This window comes from Oncorhynchus tshawytscha, linkage group LG09 (genome assembly GCF_018296145.1).
Source record: "Oncorhynchus tshawytscha isolate Ot180627B linkage group LG09, Otsh_v2.0, whole genome shotgun sequence".
Lineage (NCBI taxonomy): Eukaryota > Metazoa > Chordata > Actinopteri > Salmoniformes > Salmonidae > Oncorhynchus > Oncorhynchus tshawytscha.
The window spans coordinates 5,643,656-5,670,259 of NC_056437.1; the positions used below are offsets into that span (position 1 = coordinate 5,643,656).

The 26,604-nt window shown below is 44.9% G+C and overlaps 1 protein-coding gene across 1 annotated transcript in view; it reads right to left on the minus strand.

Moving 5' to 3' along the window:
• Window positions 1-26,604, minus strand: part of mbd2 (methyl-CpG binding domain protein 2) — a 91,981-nt gene that overhangs the window by 31,756 nt on the left and 33,621 nt on the right. The window contains exons 4-5 of the mRNA XM_042326406.1: window positions 20,069-20,159; window positions 17,047-17,224 (exon numbers count right to left, since the gene is read on the minus strand). Coding sequence (XP_042182340.1) covers window positions 17,047-17,224; window positions 20,069-20,159 — 269 coding nt within the window. The remainder of the gene's footprint in view (window positions 1-17,046; window positions 17,225-20,068; window positions 20,160-26,604) is intronic.

Sequence of the window (26,604 nt, forward strand, 5' to 3'; positions counted from 1 at the left end):
GGATGATCATTGGAAACAGGATGCACCTGGGCTCAATTTCGAGTCTCATACCAATGGGTCTGAATACTTATGTAAATAAGTCATTATGGGATATTGTATGTAGATTGATGAGAAAAAACAAATATTTAATTAATTTTAGAATAAGGCTGTAATGTAACAAAATGTTGGGGTCTGAATACTTTCCGAATGCACTGTGTTTCTTTGTAGGCTATATCCTTGAAATAACAAATCATATAGACTACAGAATTAATTTTCCTTCTTAGACTCCCTGTCTGTCTCCTGACCTATTTAGAGTGTTTATATGCTGTTTAATATGACATGTAGTCTATTTGAGATGATGACCTCTTCTTACATTCACCTTTCATATTTATTCAAATACTTTTCACTCAAATCCATATGCCCAGGTAGAGTCAGCACAGGTAGAGTCAGCACAGGTAGAGTCAGCACAGGTAGAGTCAGCGCAGGTAGAGTCAGCGCAGGTAGAGTCAGCGCAGGTAGAGTCAGCGCAGGTAGAGTCAGCGCAGGTAGAGTCAGCAGGTAGAGTCAGCACAGGTAGAGTCAGCACAGGTAGAGTCAGCGCAGGTAGAGTCAGCGCAGGTGAGTCAGCGCAGGTAGAGTCAGCGCAGGTAGAGTCAGCACAGGTAGAGTCAGCGCAGGTAGAGTCAGCACAGGTAGAGTCAGCACAGGTAGAGTCAGCACAGGTAGAATCAGCACATGCAGGGTCAGCGCAGGTAGAGCCAGCGCAGGTAGAGCCAGCACAGGTAGAGTCAGCACAGGTAGAGTCAGCACAGGTAGAGTCAGCACAGGTAGAGTCAGCACAGGTAGAGTCAGCACAGGTAGAGTCAGCACAGGTAGAGTCAGCACATGCAGGGTCAGCAGCAGGGTCAGCGCAGGTAGAGCCAGCGCAGGTAGAGCCAGCACAGGTAGAGTCAGCACAGGTAGAGTCAGCACAGGTAGAGTCAGCACAGGTAGAGTCAGCACAGGTAGAGCCAGCACAGGTAGAGCCAGCACAGGTAGAGCCAGCACAGGTAGAGCCAGCACAGGTAGGGTCAGCACAGGTAGGGTCAGCACAGGTAGAGTCAGCACAGGTAGAGCCAGCACAGGTAGAGTCAGCGCAGGTAGAGTCAGCGCAGGTAGAGTCAGCGCAGGTAGAGCCAGCGCAGGTAGAGTCAGCGCAGGTAAGAGTCCGTGCAGTTAAGAGTCAGTACAGGTAGAGTCCGTACAGGTAGAGTCCGTACAGGTAGAGTCCGCACAGGTAGAGTCCGCACAGGTAGAGTCAGTTTGCAGAGTCAGCACAGGTAGAGTCAGCACAGGTAGAGTCAGCGCAGGTAGAGTCAGCGCGGGTAGAGTCAGCACAGGTAGAGTCAGCCCGAATCAATAGCTAACCAGTCAGATCTGTCTTCTCTCATTCTGTGGGATGATCTGTCTTCTCTCACTCTATGGGATGATCTGTCTTCTCTCACTCTATGGGATGATCTGTCTTCTCTCACTCTATGGGATGATCTGTCTTCTCTCATTCTGTGGGATGATCTGTCTTCTCTCATTCCGTGGGATGATCTGTCTTCTCTCATTCCATGGGATGATCTGTCTTCTCTCATTCTATGGGATGATCTGTCTTCTCTCATTCTATGGGGTGATCTGTCTTCTCTCATTCTATGGGATTATCTGTCTTCTCTCATTCTATGGGATTATCTGTCTTCTCTCATTCCATGGGATGATCTGTCTTCTCTCATTCTATGGGATGATCTGTCTTCTCTCATTCTATGGGATGATCCATCTTCTCTCATTCCATGGGATATCTGTCTTCTCTCATTCCATGGGATGATCTGTCTTCTCTCATTCTATGGGATGATCTGTCTTCTCTCATTCTATGGGATCACAGAGGCATGAGGAAAACGGATCCATTCCACACCTCTTCTCCCTCCCTCTTTCCTCTCCTCTCCACTATTCTTCTTCCTCTCCACTCCCTCTCTCCAGTCCTATTCTCCCTCTCTCCTCTCCACTCCCTCTTTCCTCTCCACTATTCGTCTTCCTCTCCACTCCCTCTCTCCTGTCCTCTCCCTCTCTCCAGTCCTATTCTCCCTCTCTCCTCTCCACTCCCTCTTTCCTCTCCACTATTCTTCTTCCTCTCCACTCCCTCTCTCTCTCCTGTCCTCTCCCTCTCTCCAGTCCTATTCTCCCTCTCACCTCCTCCCCCTCCTCTCCTCCCATAATAACCCATAGAGAGCTGGTTATCGGAGCTCAGCTCAGTGTGCCATCATGCCTTTGTATACACTGCCATCTACAGGATAAACACTGCACTCATAAGAGCTCCCAGTAACATGAAGGGAGAGGAGGGCTCCGGTGAAAAGTAGTGAAAGGTGTTTCATGCCTTATAGTTCCAACAGATATGACAAAGTGACTGGTGACTGAATGACTGGCTGGCGACTGGCTGGCTGGTGACTGGCTGGCGACTGGCTGGCTGGTGACTGACTGGCCGGCTGGCTGGTGACTGACTGGCCGGCTGGCTGGTGACTGGCTGGCTGGTGACTGGCTGGCTGACTGGCTGGCTGACTGGCTGGCTGGCTGACTGGCTGGCTGACTGGCTGGCTGGCTGACTGACTGACGGCGGGCTGGTGACTGGCTGGCTGGCTGGCTGGCTGGCTGGCTGACTGAGTGGCTGGTGACTGACTGACTGGCTGGCTGGCTGGCTGGTGACTGGCTGGCTGGCTGGTGACTGACTGGCTGGCTGGCTGGCTGGCTGGCTGGCGACTGGGTGGCTGGTGACTGACTGGCTGGTGACTGGCTGGCTGGCTGGTGACTGACTGGCTGGCTGGTGACTGACTGGCTGGCTGGCTGGTGACTGACTGGCTGGCTGGTGACTGGCTGGTGACTGGCTGGCTGGCTGGCTGGTGACTGGCTGGCTGGTGACTGACTGGCTGGCTGGTGACTGGCTGGCTGGCTGGTGACTGGCTGGCCGGCTGGTGACTGACTGATCGGCTAGCTGGTGACTGACTGGCTGGCTGACTGGCTGGCTGGCTGGCTGGTGACTGACTGACTGGCTGGTGACTGACTGGCACTGACTGGCTGGCTGGCTGACTGGTGGCTGGCTGGCTGGCTGGTGACTGGCTGGTGACTGACTGACTGGCTGGCTGGTGACTTGTTGGTTGGCTGGTGACTGGCTGGCTGGCTGGTGACTGGCTGGCTGGTGACTGACTGGCTGGCTGGTGACTGGGTGGCTGGTGACTGGGTGGCTGGCTGGTGACTGGCTGGCTGGCTGGTGACTGACTGGCTGGCCGGCTGGTGACTGACTGGCTGGCTGGCTGGTGACTGGCTGGTGACTGACTGGCTGGCCGGCTGGTGACTGACTGACCGGCTAGCTGGTGACTGACTGGCTGGCTGGCTGACTGGTGACTGGCTGGCTGGCTGGCTGGCTGGCTGGTGACTGACCGGCTGGCTGGCTGGTGACTGACTGACTGGCTGGTGACTGACTGACTGACTGGCTGGCTGGCGACTGACTTACTGGCTGGCTGGTGACTGACTGACTGGCTGGCTGGCTTGTGACTGGCCGGTTGGCTGGTGACTGGCTGGCTGACTGGCTGACTGGCTGGTGACTGACTGACTGGCTGGCTGGTGGCTGGCTGGTGACTGACTGGCTGGTGACTGACCGGCTGGCTGGTGACTGACCGGCTGGCTGGGGACTGGCTGGCTGGCTAGTGACTGGCTGGCTGGCTAGTGACTGGCTGGCGACTGACTGGCTGGTGACGGACTGGCCGGCTAGCTGGTGACTGACTGGCTGGTGACTGGCTGGCTGACTGGCTGGTGACTGACTGGCTGGCTGGTGACTGACTGGCTGGCTGGTGACTGACTGGCTGGCTGGCTGACCGTGACTGGCTAGTGACTGGCTGGCTGGCTAGTGACTGGCTGGCTAGTGACTGGCTGGCGACTGACTGGCTGGTGACGGACTGGCCAGCTAGCTGGTGACTGATTGGCTGGCTGGTGACTGGCTGGCTGGTGACTGACTGGCTGGCTGGCGACTGACTGGCTGGCTGGCTGGCTGGCTGGTGACTGACTGGCCGGCTAGCTGGTGACTGACTGGCTGGTGACTGGCTGGCTGACTGACTGGTGACTGACTGGCTGGCTGGCAACTGGCTGGCTGACTGACTGGCTGACTGGTGACTGACTGACTGGCTGGTGACTAGCTGGCTGGTGACTAGCTGGCTGGTGACTGGCTGGCTGGCTGGTGACTGGCTGGCTGGCTGGCTGACTGGCTGGTGACTGCTGGCTGGCTGGTGACTGACTGACTGGGCTGGCCGGCTAGCTGGTGACTGACTGGCTGGCTGGCTGGTGACTGGCTGACTGGCTGGCTGGCTGACTGGTGACTGACTGGCTGGCTGGTGACTGGCTGACTGACTGACTGACTGACTGATTGATTGGCTGACTGCCTGGTGATAAGAGACAGATCCCTACAGAAGACGCCAGAAGAAATGGAGTCTAATAGTCTTAATCCACTCCTTCTCTCTGAACCATGTCACCTAGTGTATAGCAGAGAATGTGTTTCCATACCAAGGGAAGGCGGCAATCATTTCTACTTCACCACCGAGATTCAAAGTAGATCTGCACTGAGAACAATTTTCAAGGTAAAGGTCAACCTCTCTGGTCAAAAGTAGTCCACACTACAAAGGGAAAAGGGTACCAATTTCAGACGCGATCTATATGTTGTTTGTGATAAAGAGTTTGTTAAAACACTCTCCCCATTGAGAGCCTTCAGCTCACCTTCACTATTATGAGTCCTGCAGGACTTCACAGACACGATGTTCTAGAATCTTTGGGTCTATGTTCTAGAATCTTTGGGTCTGTGTTCTAGAATCTTTGGGTCTATGTTCTAGAATCTTTGGGTCTATGTTCTAGAATCTTTGGGTCTATGTTCTAGAATCTTTGGGTCTATGTTCTAGAATCTTTGATTACCTATCAGCCTAGATCTTTCCCTAGCTACCAGATGTGTTCCTCAATCTGGATTCAGGCCAGGTCATAGTACCACCCCCACTGCATCCCTGGTGTTAAATAACATGGTAAAGGGTATGTATAAAAATGAAAGACTGTGCTGCCCTCTTCATTGACCTATCGAAGGCTTTTGATACTGTTGTCCACTCTTTCCTAATTCAAAGATTGTCTGCAATTGGCCTGGATCAAGCATCATGCAATACCGGACAGACAGAACACAAGGGGTATTCTCTGATGGCGTTAAGTCAGGTTTCCATTAGGAAAAGGTGTCCCACAGGGGTCGATGTTTGGCCCTATACTTTTTACTGTCTATTTAAACAATATAGGTCTATATGCCAAACAAAAAGTGTGACATACATCTGTTTGCAGATGACACTGTTGTGTATGCTGTTGCTTCCACGGTTGACCAGGCTGTGTCAGAGCTATAATCTGTCTTTATTGCCCTGCAGAAAGCCTTTGTTGAACTGAAATAGGTAGTTAATGCAGGTAAAAACCACCAGGTATATGTCATTTTCAAAAACACTTGTATTTGATGATTTATGCATATGTACATTGGATAGTGTCCTCATTGAATAGTGTCCTCGTTGACGGTGTCCTCATTGGATAGTATCCTCATTGACGGTTTCCTCATTGGATAGTATCCTCATTGACAGTGCCCTCATTGACGGTGCCCTCATTGACGGTGCCCTCATTGACTTGTCCTCATTGATGGTGTCCCTGCTTATAAATATCTGGGCATCTGGATGAACAAAAAAGGACAATAAGTTAAGAAAAAAAATGAATTCAACTGGATGTTCTGGTGCCTGAGGCAGTTCAACTTGATGTTCTGGTGCCTGAGGCAGTTCAACTTGATGTTCTGGTGCCTGAGGCAGTTCAACTTGATGTTCTGGTGCCTGAGGCAGTACAACTGGATGTTCTGGTGCCTGAGGCAGTTCAACTGGATGTTCTGGTGCCTGAGGCAGTTCAACTGGATGTTCTGGTGCCTGAGGCAGTACAACTTGATGTTCTGGTACCTGAGCCAGTTCAACTTGATGTTCTGGTACCTCTGGGGCAGTTCAACTTGATGTTCTGGTGCCTGAGGCAGTTCAACTTGATGTTCTGGTACCTCTGGGGCAGTTCAACTTGTTGATTAAGGACCTCTTTGCAGAGGAATTGATTGTTTTTTCTTGAATGGCTTGTAAAACGTTTTATGATGCTGTATTTGTAAATGGTATAAATAGTGTATATGCAGCACTCCCTTGTGAAAGAGGCCTTGGTCTAAATGGGACTACATGACAAAATGAATGTTCAATCAAACAATTAAATATTAACGATTAACAACAATACGTTAGCCAGAACCTCCTAACAGGCACATCACAGTTCACTATGTAGAGGATAGGATCAATGGAGGAGAACCCCCTAACAGGCACATCACAGTTCACTATGTAGAGGATAGGATCAATGGAGGAGAACCTCCTAACAGGCACATCACAGTTCACTATGTAGAGGATAGGATCAATGGAGGAGAACCTCCTAACAGGCACATCACAGTTCACTATGTAGAGGATAGGATCAATGGAGGAGAACCTCCTAACAGGCACATCACAGTTCACTATGTAGAGGATAGGATCAATGGAGGAGAACCTCCTAACAGGCACATCACAGTTCACTATGTAGAGGATAGGATCAATGGAGGAGAACCTCCTAACAGGCACATCACAGTTCACTATGTAGAGGATAGGATCAATGGAGGAGAACCTCCTAACAGGCACATCACAGTTCACTATGTAGAGGATAGGATCAATGGAGGAGAACCTCCTAACAGGCACATCACAGTTCACTATGTAGAGGATAGGATCAATGGAGGAGAACCTCCTAACAGGCACATCACAGTTCACTATGTAGAGGATAGGATCAATGGAGGAGAACCTCCTAACAGGCACATCACAGTTCACTATGTAGAGGATAGGATCAATGGAGTAGAACCTCCTAACAGGCACATCACAGTTCACTATGTAGAGGATAGGATCAATGGAGGAGAACCTCCTAACAGGCACATCACAGTTCACTATGTAGAGGATAGGATCAATGGAGGAGAACCTCCTAACAGGCACATCACAGTTCACTATGTAGAGGATAGGATCAATGGAGGAGAACCTCCTAACAGGCACATCACAGTTCACTATGTAGAGGATAGGATCAATGGAGGAGAACCTCCTAAACAGGCACATCACAGTTCACTATGTAGAGGATAGGATCAATGGAGGAGAACCTCCTAACAGGCACATCACAGTTCACTATGTAGAGGATAGGATCAATGGAGGAGAACCTCCTAACAGGCACATCACAGTTCACTATGTAGAGGATAGGATCAATGGAGGAGAAGCATTATTACACATAACACTCCTGTTGAGGACTGGGACAACTACACATAACACTCCTGTTGAGGACTGGGACAATAACACTCCTGTTGAGGACAGGGACAACTACACATAACACTCCTGTTGAGGACTGGGACAATAACACTCCTGTTGAGGACTGGGACAATAAAACTCCTGTTGAGGACTGGGACAATAACACTCCTGTTGAGGACTGGGACAATAACACTCCTGTTGAAGACTGGGACAATAACACTCCTGTTGAGGACTGGGACAATAAGACTCCTGTTGAGGACAATAAGACTCCTGTTGAGGACTGGGACAATAAGACTCCTGTTGAGGACTGGGACAATAAGACTCCTGTTGAGGACTGGGACAATAAGACTCCTGTTGAGGACTGGGACAATAAGACTCCTGTTGAGGACTGGGACAATAAGACTCCTGTTGAGGACTGGGACAATAACACTCCTGTTGAGGACAATAAGACTCCTGTTGAGGACAATAAGACTCCTGTTGAGGACTGGGACAATAAGACTCCTGTTGAGGACAATAACACTCCTGTTGAGGACTGGGACAATAAGACTCCTGTTGAGGACTGGGACAATAAGACTCCTGTTGAGGACTGGGACAATAAGACTCCTGTTGAGGACTGGGACAATAAGACTCCTGTTGAGGACTGGGACAATAAGACTACTGTTGAGGACTGGGACAATAAGACTCCTGTTGAGGACTGGGACAATAAGACTCCTGTTGAGGACAATAACACTCCTGTTGAGGACTGGGACAATATCACTCCTGTTGAGGACTGGGACAATAAGACTCCTGTTGAGGACTGGGACAATAAGACTCCTGTTGAGGACTGGGACAATAAGACTCCTGTTGAGGACTGGGACAATAAGACTCCTGTTGAGGACTGGGACAATAAGACTCCTGTTGAGGACTAGGACAATAAGACTCCTGTTGAGGACTGGGACAATAAGACTCCTGTTGAGGACAATAACACTCCTGTTGAGGACTGGGACAATATCACTCCTGTTGAGGACTGGGACAATAAGACTCCTGTTGAGGACCGGGACAATAAGACTCCTGTTGAGGACTGGGACAGTAAGACTCCTGTTGAGGACTGGGACAATAAGACTCCTGTTGAGGACAATAACACTCCTGTTGAGGACTGGGACAATAACACTCCTGTTGAGGACTGGGACAATAAGACTCCTGTTGAGGACTGGGACAATAACACTCCTGTAGGACTGGGACAGTAAGACTCCTGTTGAGGACTGGGACAATAAGACTCCTGTTGAGGACTGGGACAATAACACTCCTGTTGAGGACTGGGACAATAAGACTCCTGTTGAGGACTGGGACAATAACACTCCTGTTGAGGACTGGGACAATAAGACTCCTGTTGAGGACTGGGACAATAAGACTCCTGTTGAGGACTGGGACAATAACACTCCTGTTGAGGACTGGGACAATAACACTCCTGTTGAGGACTGGGACAATAAGACTCCTGTTGAGGACTGGGACAATAACACTCCTGTTGAGGACTGGGACAATAAGACTCCTGTTGAGGACTGGGACAATAACACTCCTGTTGAGGACAATAACACTCCTGTTGAGGACTGGGACAATAAGACTCCTGTTGAGGACTGGGACAATTAACGTATAACCATATAACCGACGGTTATGAATTAAGACGGTGATGAAATGAAAATAACCATCATAAGCATTAAAAAACAATGCATTTTGTGTGTTTGGAACCAACAGCTGAGTGTGGTTGAGTGAGATAGAAACACAATGAATAGAACAGACTTGGAACCTCCAATCCTGGCAGTATAACGGGTCAACTCATACGCTCTCTACGGCTGCCAGGTATTGTGATGCAATAATTGCCGTGGTAATGTAGAATATTCATTCAAATGATGTTTAATTGATGTGGCTCACGCATTCTATTCATTCTTTTTCTATGGCATCACATTCAGTCAGGATGAGGAGGAGAAAATGTACAAAAAAAATGTACAATGTACAAAAAATTGGGGGGAAAAAATGCCCCTCCTACACCCTCGAACACACATGGAGAATGTTTCCGTATGGACTGAAACACTAAGAGTTTGCCCATTACATCAGCGAAGAAGAGTATCTCCTCGCCGCACGTGTTCAGTTCTCTCTGTGACCAGCTCTCTGCAAATGACAAAATTGTCATTTCAGTTGTGCTGTCGCTCTGTCTCCCTGACGCTGGCTTCCATACAAAACAATAGGCCTCCTGCTCTGGCAGGATTAGAGTTGGGAGGGAGAGGTGGGAGCTCTCTGTCTCTGTGTGTGTGTGTGTGTGTGTGTGTGTGTGTGTGTGTGTGTGTGTGTGTGTGTGTGTGTGTGTGTGTGTGTGTGTGTGTGTGTGTGTGTGTGTGTGTGTGTGTGTGTGTGTTTGTGTGTCACAGTGGGAGCTGTCTGAAGTGAGGAGAATCTACTGCAACTCAAACAATTTTCAGGTTTTAATGTCACGTACAGGTGAAGTGAAAACGCCAGACACAACAATCCATAACAACGTTACACCAGACAAGAAGAAGAACACGAGGAAGTAAGTAATGATACTATATACAGGGTCAGGTAATACCATACTATATACAGGGTCAGGTAATACCATACTATATACAGGGTCAGGTAATACCATACTATATACAGGGTCAGGTAATACCATACTATATACAGGGTCAGTTAATACCATACTATATACAGGGTCAGTTAATACCATACTATATACAGGGTCAGTTAATACCATACTATATACAGGGTCAGTAAATACCATACTATATACAGGGTCAGTAAATACCATACTATATACAGGGTCAGTAAATACCATACTGTATACAGGGTCAGTTAATACCATACTGTATACAGGGTCAGTTAATACCATACTGTATACAGGGTCAGTTAATACCATACTGTATACAGGGTCAGTAAATACCATACTATATACAGGGTCAGTTAATACCATACTGTATACAGGGTCAGTAAATACCATACTATATACAGGGTCAGTTAATACCATACTATATACAGGGTCAGTAAATACCATACTATATACAGGGTCAGTAAATACCATACTATATACAGGGTCAGTTAATACCATACTATATACAGGGTCAGTTAATACCATACTATATACAGGGTCAGTTAATACCATACTATATACAGGGTCAGTTAATACCATACTATATACAGGGTCAGTCAGGGGTCAGTTAATACCATACTATATACAGGGTCAGTTAATACCATACTATATACAGGGTCAGTTAATACCATACTATATACAGGGTCAGTTAATACCATACTATATACAGGGTCAGTTAATACCATACTATCAGTACTAGGGTCAGTTAATACCATACTATATACAGGGTCAGTAAATACCATACTATATACAGGGTCAGTTAATACCATACTATATACAGGGTCAGTTAATACCATACTATATACAGGGTCAGTTAATACCATACTATATACAGGGTCAGTTAATACCATACTATATACAGGGTCAGTAAATACCATACTATATACAGGGTCAGTTAATACCATACTATATACAGGGTCAGTTAATACCATACTATATACAGGGTCAGTTAATACCATACTATATATACAGGGTCAGTTAATACCATACTATATACAGGGTCAGTTAATACCATACTATATACAGGGTCAGTTAATACCATACTATATACAGGGTCAGTTAATACCATACTATATACAGGGTCAGTTAATACCATACTATATACAGGGTCAGTTAATACCATACTATATACAGGGTCAGTTAATACCATACTATATACAGGGTCAGTAAATACCATACTATATACCATACTATATACAGGGTCAGTTAATACCATACTATATACAGGGTCAGTTAATACCATACTATATACAGGGTCAGTTAAATACCATACTATATACAGGGTCAGTAAATACCATACTATATACAGGGTCAGTAAATACCATACTATATACAGGGTCAGTTAATACCATACTATATACAGGGTCAGTTAATACCATACTATATACAGGGTCAGTAAATACCATACTATATATACAGGGTCAGTTAATACCATACTATATACAGGGTCAGTTAATACCATACTATATACAGGGTCAGTTAATACCATACTATATACAGGGTCAGTTAATACCATACTATATATACAGGGTCAGTAATACCATACTATATACAGGGTACTATATACAGGGTCAGTTAATACCATACTATATACAGGGTCAGTTAATACCATACTATATACAGGGTCAGTTAATACCATACTATATACAGGGTCATAAATACCATACTATATACAGGGTCAGTAATACCATACTATATACAGGGTCAGTTAATACCATACTATATACAGGGTCAGTTAATACCATACTATATATATACAGGGTCAGTTAATACCATACTATATACAGGGTCAGGTAATACCATACTATATACAGGGTCAGTTAATACCATACTATATACAGGGTCAGTAAATACCATACTATATACAGGGTCAGTAAATACCATACTACTATATACAGGGTCAGTAAATACCATACTATATACAGGGTCAGTTAATACCATACTATATACAGGGTCAGTAAATACCATACTATATACAGGGTCAGTAAATACCATACTATATACAGGGTCAGTAAATACCATACTATATACAGGGTCAGTAAATAATACCATACTATATACAGGGTCAGTAAATACCATACTATATACAGGGTCAGTAAATACCATACTATATACAGGGTCAGTAAATACCATACTATATACAGGGTCAGTAAATACCATACTATATACAGGGTCAGTAAACCATACTATATACAGGGTACTACTATATACAGGGTCAGTTAATACCATACTATATACAGGGTCAGTAAATACCATACTATATACAGGGTCAGTAAATACCATACTATATACAGGGTCAGTAAATACCATACTATATACAGGGTCAGTTAATACCATACTATATACAGGGTCAGTAAATACCATACTATATACAGGGTCAGTAAATACCATACTCAGTAAATATATACTAGGGTCAGTAAATACCATACTATATACAGGGTCAGTAAATACCATACTATATACAGGGTCAGTAAATACCATACTATATACAGGGTCAGTAAATACCATACTATATACAGGGTCAGTAAATACCATACTATATACAGGGTCAGTAAATACCATACTATATACAGGGTCAGTAAATACCATACTATATACAGGGTCAGTTAAATACCATACTATATACAGGGTCAGTAAATACCATACTATATATATACAGGGTCAGTAAATACCATACTATATACAGGGTCAGTAATACCATACTATATACAGGGTCAGTAAACTACCATAAATACCATACTATATACAGGGTCAGTAATACCATACTATATACAGGGTCAAAATACCATACTATATACAGGGTCAGTAAATACCATACTATATACAGGGTCAGTTAATACCATACTATATACAGGGTCAGTAAATACCATACTATATACAGGGTCAGTAAATACCATACTATATACAGGGTCAGTAAATACCATACTATATACAGGGTCAGTAAATACCATACTATATACAGGGTCAGTAAATACTATATACATCAGTAAATACCATACCATACTATATACAGGGTCAGTAAATACAGTATACTATATACAGGGTCAGTAAATACCATACTATATACAGGGTCAGTAAATACCATACTATATACAGGGTCAGTAAATACCATACTATATACAGGGTCAGTAAATACCATACTATATACAGGGTCAGTTAATACCATACTACAGGGTCAGTAATACCATATATACAGGGTCAGTTATACTATACAGGGTCAGTAATACCATACTATACAGGGTCAGTTAATACCATACTACTATATACAGGGTCAGTAAATACCATACTATATACAGGGTCAGTAAATACCATACTATATACAGGGTCAGTTAATACCATACTATATACAGGGTCAGTTAATACCATACTATATACAGGGTCAGTTAATACCATACTACAGGGTCAGTTAATACCATACTATATACAGGGTCAGTTAGTAAATACCATACTACTATATACAGGGTCAGTAAATACCATACTATATACAGGGTCAGTAAATACCATACTATATACAGGGTCAGTAAATACCATACTATATACAGGGTCAGTAAATACCATACTATACAGGGTCAGTTAATACCATACTATATACAGGGTCAGTATACTATATACAGGGTCAGTAAATACCATACTATATACAGGGTCAGTAAATACCATACTATATACAGGGTCAGTTAATACCATACTATATACAGGGTCAGTTAATACCATACTATATACAGGGTCAGTAATACCATATATACAGGGTCATATACAGGGTCAGTTAAGGGGTCATACCATACTATATACCAGGGTCAGTAAATACCATACTATATACAGGGTCAGTAAATACCATAGTTATACCATACTATATACAGGGTCAGTATAGGTACAGGGTACTGAGTGATGGAGGTATACTATATACAGGGATACTGGAGTGAAGGTAGATACCATACTATATACAGGGTCAGTACCTTATTAACATGTACAGGGATACTGGAGTGATGGAGGTAGATATGTATAGGGGAAGGGGACAGGAATACTGGATATGGAGGTAGATATGTATAGGGGTAAGGGGACAGGGTCAGTAAAGATATGTATACTATATACAGGGTCAGTTAATACCATACTATATACAGGGTCAGTTAATACCATACTATATACAGGGTCAGTACCATATTAACATGTACAGGGATACTGGAGTGATGGAGGTAGATATGTATAGGGGGAAGGGGACAGGGATACTGGAGTGATGGAGGTAGATATGTATAGGGGGAAGGAGACAGGGATACTAGAGTGATGGAGGTAGATATGTATAGGGGGAAGGAGACTATATACAGGGTCAGTACCATATTAACATGTACAGGGATACTGGAGTGATGGAGGTAGATATGTATAGGGGGAAGGAGACAGGGATACTGGAGTGATGGAGGTAGATATGTATAGGGGTAAGGTGACAGGGATACTGGAGTGATGGAGGTAGATATGTATAGGGGGAAGGAGACAGGGATACTGGAGTGATGGAGGTAGATATGTATAGGGGGAAGGTGACAGGGATACTGGAGTGATGGAGGTAGATATGTAGAGGGGTAAGGTGACTATATACAGGGTCAGTACCATATTAACAATGTACAGGGATACTGGAGTGATGGAGGTAGGTATGTATAGGGGTAAGGTGACTATATACAGGGTCAGTACCATATTAACAATGTACAGGGTTACTGGAGTGATGGAGGTCGATACACTATCTATACAAAAGTATGTGGACACCCCTTCAAATTAGTGGATTCAGCTATTTCAGCCATTCCCGTTGCTGACAGGTGTATAAAATCGAGCACACAGCCACGCTCCATAGAAAAACATTGGCAGTAGAATGGCCTCACTGAAGAGCTCAGTGACTTTCAACGTGGCACCGTCATAGGATGCCACCTTTCCAACAAGTTCCAAACAACCTCTGGAGGCAACGTCAGCACAAGAACTGTTCGTCTGGAGATACATGAAATGGGTTTCCATGGCCGAGCAGCCGCACACAAGCATAAGATCACCATGAGCAATGCCAAGAGTCAGCTGGAGAGGTGTAAAGCTCGCCGCCACTGGACTCTGGAGCAGTGGAAATGTGTTCTCTGGCTGTCCGACGGACAAATCTGGGTTTGGCAGATGCCCTGTGACAGTGTGTAGGGGCCCTGTGACAGTGTGTAGGGGCCCTGTGACAGTGTGTAGGGGCCCTGTGACAGTGTGTAGGGGCCCTGTGACAGTGTGTAGGGGCCCTGTGACAGTGTGTAGGGGCCCTGCGACAGTGTGTAGGGCCCTGCAGGCAGTGTGTAGGGGCCCTGCAGGCAGTGTGTAGGGGCCCTGCAGGCAGTGTGTAGGGCCCTGCAGGCAGTGTGTAGGGGCCCTGCGACAGTGTGTGGGGCCCTGCGACAGTGTGTGGGGCCCTGCGGCAGTGTGTGGGGTCCCTGCGACAGTGTGTGGGGCCCTGCGGCAGTGTGTAGGGGCCCTGCGACAGTGTGTGGGGCCCTGCGACAGTGTGTGGGTGTGTGGGGCCCTGCGACAGTGTGTGGGGCCCTGCGACAGTGTGTGGGGCCCTGCGGCAGTGTGTAGGGCCCTGCGGCAGTGTGTGGGGCCCCTGCGACAGTGTGTGGGGCCCTGCGACAGTGTGTGGGGCCCTGCGGCAGTGTGTGGGGCCCTGCGGCAGTGTGTAGGGGCCCTGCGGCAGTGTGTAGGGGCCCTGCGGCAGTGTGTGGGGCCCTGCGACAGTGTGTGGGGTCCTACGACAGTGTGTGGGGCCCTGCGGCAGTGTGTAGGGGCCCTGCGGCAGTGTGTGGGGCCCTGCGACAGTGTGTGGGGTCCTACGACAGTGTGTGGGGCCCTGCGGCAGTGTGTGGGGTCCTACGACAGTGTGTGGGGCCCTGCGGCAGTGTGTAGGGGCCCTGCGGCAGTGTGTGGGGCCCTGCGACAGTGTGTGGGGTCCTACGACAGTGTGTGGGGCCCTACGGCAGTGTGTGGGGCCCTGCGACAGTGTGTGGGGCCCTGCGGCAGTGTGTAGGGCCCTGTGAGTGACCATAGAGACAACAATAAAACACTCATTTAAAAAAAAGAAGGGTCAACTTAGATAGTCCGTGCTGCCATTTTGTTAGCTATTTAGTTAGCTACAGTATTTAGCAGTCTTATGGCTTGGGGATAGACAGCTCACAGCAGATCAATACCACAGCAGATCAATACCACAGCAGACCAATACCACAGCTCACAGCAGATCAATACCACAGCAGATCAATACCACAGCCCACAGCACATCAATACCACAGCAGATCAATACCACAGCAGATCAATACCACAGCTCACAGCAGATCAATACCGCCCCAGATCAATACCGCAGCAGATCAGTAACACAGCAGATCAATACCACAGCTCACAGCAGATCAATACCGCAGCAGATCAATACCACAGCTCACAGCAGATCAATACCGCAGCAGATCAAATACCGCAGCAGATCACCGCAGCAGATCAATACCGCAGCTCACAGCAGATCAATACCACAGCAGATCAATACCACAGCCCGCAGCAGATCAATACAGCACAGCCAATACACAGCACATCAATACCACAGCAGATCAATACCACAGCAGACCAATACCACAGCTCACAGCAGATCAATACCGCCCCAGATCAATACCGCAGCAGATCAATACCACAGCCCACAGCAGATCAATACCACAGCAGATCAATACCACAGCAGACCAATACCACAGCAGACCAATACCACAGCAGACCAATACCACAGCAGACCAATACCACAGCAGACCAATACCACAGCAGACCAATACCACAGCAGACCAATACCACAGCAGACCAATACCACAGCAGATCAATTCCACAGCTCACAGCAGACCAATACCACAGCAGATCAATACCACAGCAGATCAATACCACAGCAGATCAATACCACAGCCCACAGCAGATCAGTAACACAGCAGATCAGTACCACAGCTCAGAGGAGAGACGTACACAGTGCACTGTAATTATGCACTGAGGACCCGAAACCCACCATGTTCTTACCTGATGTCCTGATCGGTGACTATGAAGGCCTTACACAGGGGCTGCGACGTGTTGAGCCAGATAGCCGGGTTCTTCTCTGCAGCCGAGGTCGTCTGGCCCGTGATGGGGGAGGAGCTCATGTGGAGGGCGCTGGCGATGGCAGAGAGGAGTGTCTCGTCTGACGTGTCTGGCCCCACGCCTGATACAGGACAACACGACGGCAGGAACACGGGTCACAAACAGAACAATAGGCAGAACACCCCAACCTCCACAGACGGACTCACATAACTCATTGTGTTTGTTTAAATGACTCATTATGTCATTGACTTTTAATTTTAAAAAATTGCATGACTCTTTCTTCTATAGTTGCTGCATTGTCTAGGAGGTCAACTTCTATCTAGAGGTCAACCTGTCTAGGAGGTCAACTTCTATCTAGAGGTCAACCTGTCTAGGAGGTCAACTTCTATCTAGAGGTCAACCTGTCTAGGAGGTCAACTTCTATCTAGAGGTCAACCTGTCTAGGAGGTCAACTTCTATCTAGAGGTCAACCTGTCTAGGAGGTCAACTTCTATCTAGAGGTCAACCTGTCTAGGAGGTCAACTTCTATCTAGAGGTCAACCTGTCTAGGAGGTCAACCTCTATCTAGAGGTCAACCTGTCTAGGAGGTCAACTTCTATCTAGAGGTCAACCTGTCTAGGAGGTCAACTTCTATCTAGAGGTCAACCTGTCTAGGAGGTCAACTTCTATCTAGAGGTCAACCTGTCTAGGAGGTCAACTTCTATCTAGAGGTCAACCTGTCTAGGAGGTCAACTTCTATCTAGAGGTCAACCTGTCTAGGAGGTCAACTTCTATCTAGAGGTCAACCTGTCTAGGAGGTCAACTTCTATCTAGAGGTCAACCTGTCTAGGAGGTCAACTTCTATCTAGAGGTCAACCTGTCTAGGAGGTCAACCTCTATCTAGAGGTCAACCTGTCTAGGAGGTCAACTTCTATCTAGAGGTCAACCTGTCTAGGAGGTCAACTTCTATCTAGAGGTCAACCTGTCTAGGAGGTCAACTTCTATCTAGAGGTCAACCTGTCTAGGAGGTCAACTTCTATCTAGAGGTCAACCTGTCTAGGAGGTCAACTTCTATCTAGAGGTCAACCTGTCTAGGAGGTCAACTTCTATCTAGAGGTCAACCTGTCTAGGAGGTCAACTTCTATCTAGAGGTCAACCTGTCTAGGAGGTCAACTTCTATCTAGAGGTCAACCTGTCTAGGAGGTCAACTTCTATCTAGAGGTCAACCTGTCTAGGAGGTCAACCTCTATCTAGAGGTCAACCTGTCTAGGAGGTCAACTTCTATCTAGAGGTCAACCTGTCTAGGAGGTCAACCTCTATCTAGAGGTAAAGCTGTCGAGAGGTCAACCTGTCTAGGAGGTCAACCTCTATCTAGAGGTAAAGCTGTCGAGAGGTCAACCTGTCTAGGAGGTCAACCTCTATCTAGAGGTAAAGCTGTCGAGAGGTCAACCTGTCGAGAGGTAAAGCTGTCGAGAGGTCAACCTGTAAGTAAGAATTTCATTGGACTGTCAGGAGGTGAACCAGCAAATAAGCATTTCTTTGGACTGTGTCCTTCAGGTATATCAGGTCATTAGACTGTGTTCTTCAGGTATATCAGGTATATATCAGGTCATTAGACTGTTCTTCAGGTATATCAGGTATATCAGGTCATTAGACTGTGTTCTTCAGGTATATCAGGTCATTAGACTGTGGTCTTCAGGTATATCAGGTCATTAGACTGTTCTTCAGGTATATCAGGTAATTAGACTGTTCTTCAGGTATATCAGGTCATTAGACTGTGTTCTTCAGGTATATCAGGTATATATCAGGTAATTAGACTGTTCTTCAGGTATATCAGGTCATTAGACTGTGTTCTTCAGGTATATCAGGTCATTAGACTGTGGTCTTCAGGTATATCAGGTATATCAGGTCATTAGACTGTGTTCTTCAGGTATATCAGGTCATTAGACTGTGGTCTTCAGGTATATCAGGTCATTAGACTGTGTTCTTCAGGTATATCAGGTATATCAGGTCATTAGACTGTGTTCTTCAGGTATATCAGGTCATTAGACTGTTCTTCAGGTATATCAGGTATATATCAGGTCATTAGACTGTGGTCTTCAGGTATATCAGGTATATCAGGTCATTAGACTGTGTTCTTCAGGTATATCAGGTATATCAGGTCATTAGACTGTGTTCTTCAGGTATATCAGGTCATTAGACTGTTCTTCAGGTATATCAGGTCATTAGACTGTGTTCTTCAGGTATATCAGGTATATATCAGGTCATTAGACTGTTCTTCAGGTATATCAGGTATATCAGGTCATTAGACTGTGTTCTTCAGGTATATCAGGTCATTAGACTGTGGTCTTCAGGTATATCAGGTCATTAGACTGTTCTTCAGGTATATCAGGTATATCAGGTCATTAGACTGTTCTTCAGGTATATCAGGTATATCAGGTCATTAGACTGTTCTTCAGGTATATCAGGTATATCAGGTCATTAGACTGTGTTCTTCAGGTATATCAGGTCATTAGACTGTGTTCTTCAGGTATATCAGGTCATTAGACTGTGTTCTTCAGGTATATCAGGTCATTAGACTGTGTTCTTCAGGTATATCAGGTCATTAGACTGTTCTTCAGGTATATCAGGTAATTAGACTGTTCTTCAGGTATATCAGGTCATTAGACTGTGTTCTTCAGGTATATCAGGTATATCAGGTCATTAGACTGTGTTCTTCAGGTATATCAGGTCATTAGACTGTGTTCTTCAGGTATATCAGGTATATATGATGAATAAACAGACTTCAACTTACATGTATTCTACCTGACAGTCCAGTGTATTTTATTCATAATAGATCTGTAAATATATTGAACTAATAATGGATCAAATACATTATAACTATGACTATGATAATGTGGTTATGTACAACTATAACATGATTGATAACCTGATATTAGTAACAACAGGCTAATGAAACTAAACAGACGACAGGCAGGGCTCCTACTTGTTAAACCCTTAGGAAGCTCCATGCTCCTGAGGACCTCTTCTGTGATAGCTGACACCCTCAGGCCTTTCAACCGCTTCTCCCAGAACAGCTGCAAACACAACAGACAGGTGATGAGTGAGGAAGATGAGGAAAGGGATAGAACAGTGAGGAAGAGGAGGAAGAGGAGGAGAGGGATAGAACAGTGAGGAAGAGGAGGGGAGGGATAGAACAGTGAGGAAGAGGAGGAGAGGGATAGAACAGTGAGGAAGAGGGGAGGGATAAAACAGTGAAGAGGAAGAGGAGGGGAGGGATAAAACAGTGAAGAGGAAGAGGAGGAGAGGGATAGAACAGTGAGGAAGAGGAGGAGAGGGATAGAACAGTGAAGAGGAAGAGGGGAGGGATAAAACAGTGAAGAGGGGAGGGATAAAACAGTGAAGAGGAAGAGGGGAGGGATAAAACAGTGAAGAGGAAGAGGAGGGGAGGGATAGAACGGTGAGGAAGAGGGGAGGGATAGAACAGTGAGGAAGAGGAGGGGAGGGATAGAACGGTGAGGAAGAGGAGGAAGAGGAGGAGAGAGATGGTATATATCACACTGGAGAGTTCATTCATGCCTAGCTATAAATCTATCAGGCCCCTAGATGTATAAATGCTGCAGCCGCAACAGAAACACTACAGAGAATAAACAGCTGGGCTTAGGGCCAACCAAGACCTTCAAAACCAGACGAGCCGAGCGGGCTGACCGAGAGAGAGAGACCCAAAGAGACACATAATAGCCATGCTAGCCTTCCCTAACACAGAGGCAGAGGGTGTTTAGGCATGGTAGGGGATGGCTCCACTATAAAGGGGTGTGACGGTAGCAGATCAACCAACCATCGCCTGTCTCCCTTTGCTTAGTCCTAAACTAATCCTCTTTCCAGTTAGAGGCACTGTAGCATCTTCTTCAATACAAGGCCATTCCACTTCTAGTTAGAGAGAGGCACTGTAGCATCTTCCTCACTTCAATACAAGGCCATTCCACTTCTAGTTAGAGAGAGGCACTGTAGCATCTTCCTCACTTCAATACAAGGCCATTCCACTTCTAGAAAAAATTTAGGAGGCAATTCACTTCCACTCCCACAAAGTGACTCTGCTGGCTCATAGCCAGATCAGAAATAGGCCTAGTCAGAGAGACCAGAAATAGGCCTAGTCAGAGAGACCAGAAATAGGCCTAGTCAGAGAGACCAGAAATAGGCCTAGTCAGAGAGACATAGAAATAGAGACCTAATCAGAGACCTAGATATCGCTGCCTAGTCAGAGAGACATAGAAATAGAGACCTAATCAGAGACCTAGATATCGCTGCCTAGTCAGAGAGATCTAGATATAGGCCTAGTCAGAGAGACCTAGATATAGAGAGACCTAGTCAGAGAGACCAGAAATAGGCCTAGTCAGAGAGACCAGAAATAGGCCTAGTCAGAGAGACCTAGAAATAGAGACCTAATCAGAGACCTAGATATCGCTGCCTAGTCAGAGACATAGAAATAGAGACCTAATCAGAGACCTAGATATCGCTGCCTAGTCAGAGAGACCTAGATATAGAGGCCTAGTCAGAGAGACCTAGATATAGAGAGACCTAGTCAGAGAGACCAGAAATAGGCCTAGTCAGAGAGACCTAGTCAGAGAGACCTAGATGTAGAGGCCTAGTCAGAGAGACCTAGATATAGAGAGACCTAGTCAGAGAGACCTAGATATCGCTGCCTAGTCAGAGAGACCTAGATAGAGAGACCTAGTCAGAGAGACCTAGTCAGAGAGACCTAGATATAGAGAGACCTAGTCAGAGAGACCTAGATATAGAGAGACCTAGTCAGAGAGACCAGAAATAGGCCTAGTCAGAGAGACCTAGATATAGAGAGTCCTAGTCAGAGAGACCTAGATATCGCTGCCTAGTCAGAGAGACCTAGATATAGAGAGACCTAGTGAGAGAGACCTAGATATCGCTGCCTAGTCAGAGAGACCTAGATATAGAGAGACCTTGTCAGAGAGACCTAGATATAGAGAGATATAGTCAGAGAGACCTAGATATAGAGAGACCTAGTCAGAGAGACCTAGATATCGCTGCCTAGTCAGAGAGACCTAGATATCGCTGCCTAGTCAGAGAGACCTAGATATAGACAGACCTAGTCAGAGAGACCTAGATATCGCTGCCTAGTCAGAGAGACCTAGATATAGAGAGACCTTGTCAGAGAGACCTAGATATAGAGAGATATAGTCAGAGAGACCTAGATATAGAGAGACCTAGTCAGAGAGACCTAGATATCGCTGCCTAGTCAGAGAGACCTAGATATAGAGGCCTAGTCAGAGAGACCTAGATATAGAGAGACCTAGTCAGAGAGACCTAGATATAGAGAGACCTAGTCAGAGAGACCTAGATATAGAGAGACCTAGTCAGAGAGACCAGAAATAGGCCTAGTCAGAGAGACCTAGATATAGAGAGACCTAGTCAGAGAGACCTAGATATCGCTGCCTAGTCAGAGAGACCTAGATATAGAGAGACCTAGTCAGAGAGACCTAGATATCGCTGCCTAGTCAGAGAGACCTAGATATAGAGAGACCTAGTCAGAGAGACCTAGATATAGAGACCTAGTCAGAGAGACCTAGATATAGAGAGACCTAGTCAGAGAGACCTAGATATAGAGAGACCTAGTCAGAGAGACCAGAAATAGGCCTAGTCAGAGAGACCTAGATATAGAGAGACCTAGTCAGAGAGACCTAGATATCGCTGCCTAGTCAGAGAGACCTAGATATAGAGAGACCTAGTCAGAGAGACCTAGATATCGCTGCCTAGTCAGAGAGACCTAGATATAGAGAGACCTTGTCAGAGAGACCTAGATATAGAGAGATATAGTCAGAGAGACCTAGATATAGAGAGACCTAGTCAGAGAGACCTAGATATCGCTGCCTAGTCAGAGAGACCTAGATATCGCTGCCTAGTCAGAGAGACCTAGATATAGAGAGACCTAGTCAGAGAGACCTAGATATCGCTGCCTAGTCAGAGAGACCTAGATATAGACAGACCTAGTCAGAGAGACCTAGATATCGCTGCCTAGTCAGAGAGACCTAGATATAGAGAGACCTTGTCAGAGAGACCTAGATATAGAGAGATATAGTCAGAGAGACCTAGATATAGAGAGACCTAGTCAGAGAGACCTAGATATCGCTGCCTAGTCAGAGAGACCTAGATATAGAGGCCTAGTCAGAGAGACCTAGATATAGAGAGACCTAGTCAGAGAGACCTAGATATAGAGAGACCTAGTCAGAGAGACCTAGATATAGAGAGACCTAGTCAGAGAGACCTAGAAATAGGCCTAGTCAGAGAGACCTAGATATAGAGAGACCTAGTCAGAGAGACCTAGATATCGCTGCCTAGTCAGAGAGAGAGACCTAGATATAGAGAGCCTAGTCAGAGAGACCTAGATATAGAGAGACCTAGTCAGAGACCTAGATATCGCTGCCTAGTCAGAGAGACCTAGATATAGAGAGACCTAGTCAGAGAGACCTAGATATAGAGAGACCTAGTCAGAGAGACCTAGATATAGAGAGACCTAGTCAGAGAGACCTAGATATAGAGAGACCTAGTCAGAGAGACCAGAAATAGGCCTAGTCAGAGAGACCTAGATATAGAGAGACCTAGTCAGAGAGACCTAGATATCGCTGCCTAGTCAGAGAGACCTAGATATAGAGAGACCTAGTCAGAGAGACCTAGATATCGCTGCCTAGTCAGAGAGACCTAGATATAGAGAGACCTTGTCAGAGAGACCTAGATATAGAGAGATAGTCAGAGAGACCTAGATATAGAGAGACCTAGTCAGAGAGACCTAGATATCGAGACCTAGTCAGAGAGACCTAGATATAGCTGCCTAGTCAGAGAGACCTAGATATAGAGAGACCTAGTCAGAGAGACCTAGAAATAGATATAGCCTAGTCAGAGAGACCTAGATATAGAGAGACCTAGTCAGAGAGACCTAGATATCGCTGCCTAGTCAGAGAGACCTAGATATCGAGACCTAGTCAGAGAGACCTAGATATAGAGAGACCTAGTCAGAGAGACCTAGATATATGCCTAGTCAGAGACCTAGATATAGAGAGACCTTGTCAGAGAGACCTAGATATAGAGAGATAGAGTCAGAGAGACCTAGATATAGAGAGACCTAGTCAGAGAGACCTAGATATCGCTGCCTAGTCAGAGAGACCTAGATATAGAGGCCTAGTCAGAGAGACCTAGATATAGAGAGACCTAGTCAGAGAGACCTAGATATAGAGAGACCTAGTCAGAGAGACCTAGATATAAAGAGACCTAGTCAGAGAGACCTAGATATAAAGAGACCTAGTCAGAGAGACCTAGATATCGCTGCCTAGTCAGAGAGACCTAGATATAGAGAGACCTAGTCAGAGAGACCTAGATATCGCTGCCTAGTCAGAGAGACCTAGATATAGAGAGACCTAGTCAGAGAGACCTAGATATAGAGAGACCTAGTCAGAGAGACCTAGATATAGAGAGACCTAGTCAGAGAGACCTAGATATCGCTGCCTAGTCAGAGAGACCTAGATATAGAGAGACCTTGTCAGAGAGACCTAGATATAGAGAGATATAGTCAGAGAGACCTAGATATAGAGAGACCTAGTCAGAGAGACCTAGATATCGCTGCCTAGTCAGAGAGACCTAGATATAGAGGCCTAGTCAGAGAGACCTAGATATAGAGAGACCTAGTCAGAGAGACCTAGATATAGAGAGACCTAGTCAAAGAGACCTAGATATAGAGAGACCTAGTCAGAGAGACCAGAAATAGGCCTAGTCAGAGAGACCTAGATATAGAGAGACCTAGTCAGAGAGACCTAGATATCGCTGCCTAGTCAGAGAGACCTAGATATAGAGAGACCTAGTCAGAGAGACCTAGATATCGCTGCCTAGTCAGAGAGACCTAGATATAGAGAGACCTTGTCAGAGAGACCTAGATATAGAGAGACCTAGTCAGAGAGACCTAGATATAGAGAGATATAGTCAGAGAGACCTAGATATAGAGACCTAGTCAGAGAGACCTAGATATCGCTGCATAGTCAGAGAGATCTAGATATAGAGACCTAGATATAGAGACCTAGATATATAGACCTAGAAATATAGAACTGGATATAGAGACCTAGATATATATCTCTGCCTAGTCAGAGACCTAGATATATAGACCTAGATATATAGACCCACTATATAGAGACCTATATATATAGATCTAAATATATAGACCTAGATATATCGACCGAGATATATAGACCGAGATATATAGATCTAGATATATAGACCTAGATATATAGACCTAGATATATAGACCTAGATATATAGACCTAGATATATAGACCCACTATATAGAGACCTATATATATAGATCTAAATATATAGACCTAGATATATCGACCGAGATATATAGACCGAGATATATAGATCTAAATATATAGACCTAGATATATCGACCGAGATATATAGACCTAGATATATCGACCGAGATATATAGACCTAAATATATAGACCTAGATATATAGACCTAGATATATAGACCCACATATAGAGACCTATATATATAGATCTAAATATATAGACCTAGATATATCGACCGAGATATATAGACCGAGATATATAGATCTAGATATATAGACCTAGATATATAGACCTAGATATATAGACCCACATATAGAGACCTATATATATAGATCTAAATATATAGACCTAGATATATCGACCGAGATATATAGACCGAGATATATAGATCTAGATATATAGACCTAGATATATAGACCTAGATATATAGACCTAGATATATAGACCAAGATATAGAGGCCTAGATATATAGACCTAGATAGAGGCCTAGATATATAGACCTAGATATATAGACCTAGATATATAGACCTAGATATATAGACCTAGATATAGAGACCTAGATATATAGACCTAGATATATAGACCTAGATATATAGACCTAGATATATAGACCTAGATATATAGACCTAGATATATAGACCTAGATATATAGACCTAGATATATAGACCTAGATATATAGACCTAGATATATAGACCTAGATATAGATGCCTAGATATATAGACCTAGATATAGAGGCCTAGATATATAGACCTAGATATATAGACCTAGATATTATATATTTATATTTATTATATATTATATTATATATTATATATATATATATATATTGCATCTACAAAGGGAGGATGTGTTAGTGGAAACTACCAGAATTTTTGTAACTTTCAAGGATTTTAAGTAATTTATCACAGGACATCTAGTGGCCATTTTGGGTACTTCAGATTATCACCAGTGTCTTTAATAATCTCTGGCCCTGTGATCAAATAAGATGATTTTAAAATAAAACAAATGTAATGACAAAAGCTGTAAAACATAAAATGTATAAATCATTTCATATATAAATATGATAAATTCATTTAGTGGATACAATTAGTGTTTAATATGAGGGTTTCAGTATTAAATAATAATTATCATTAAAAACATTTTTACTATG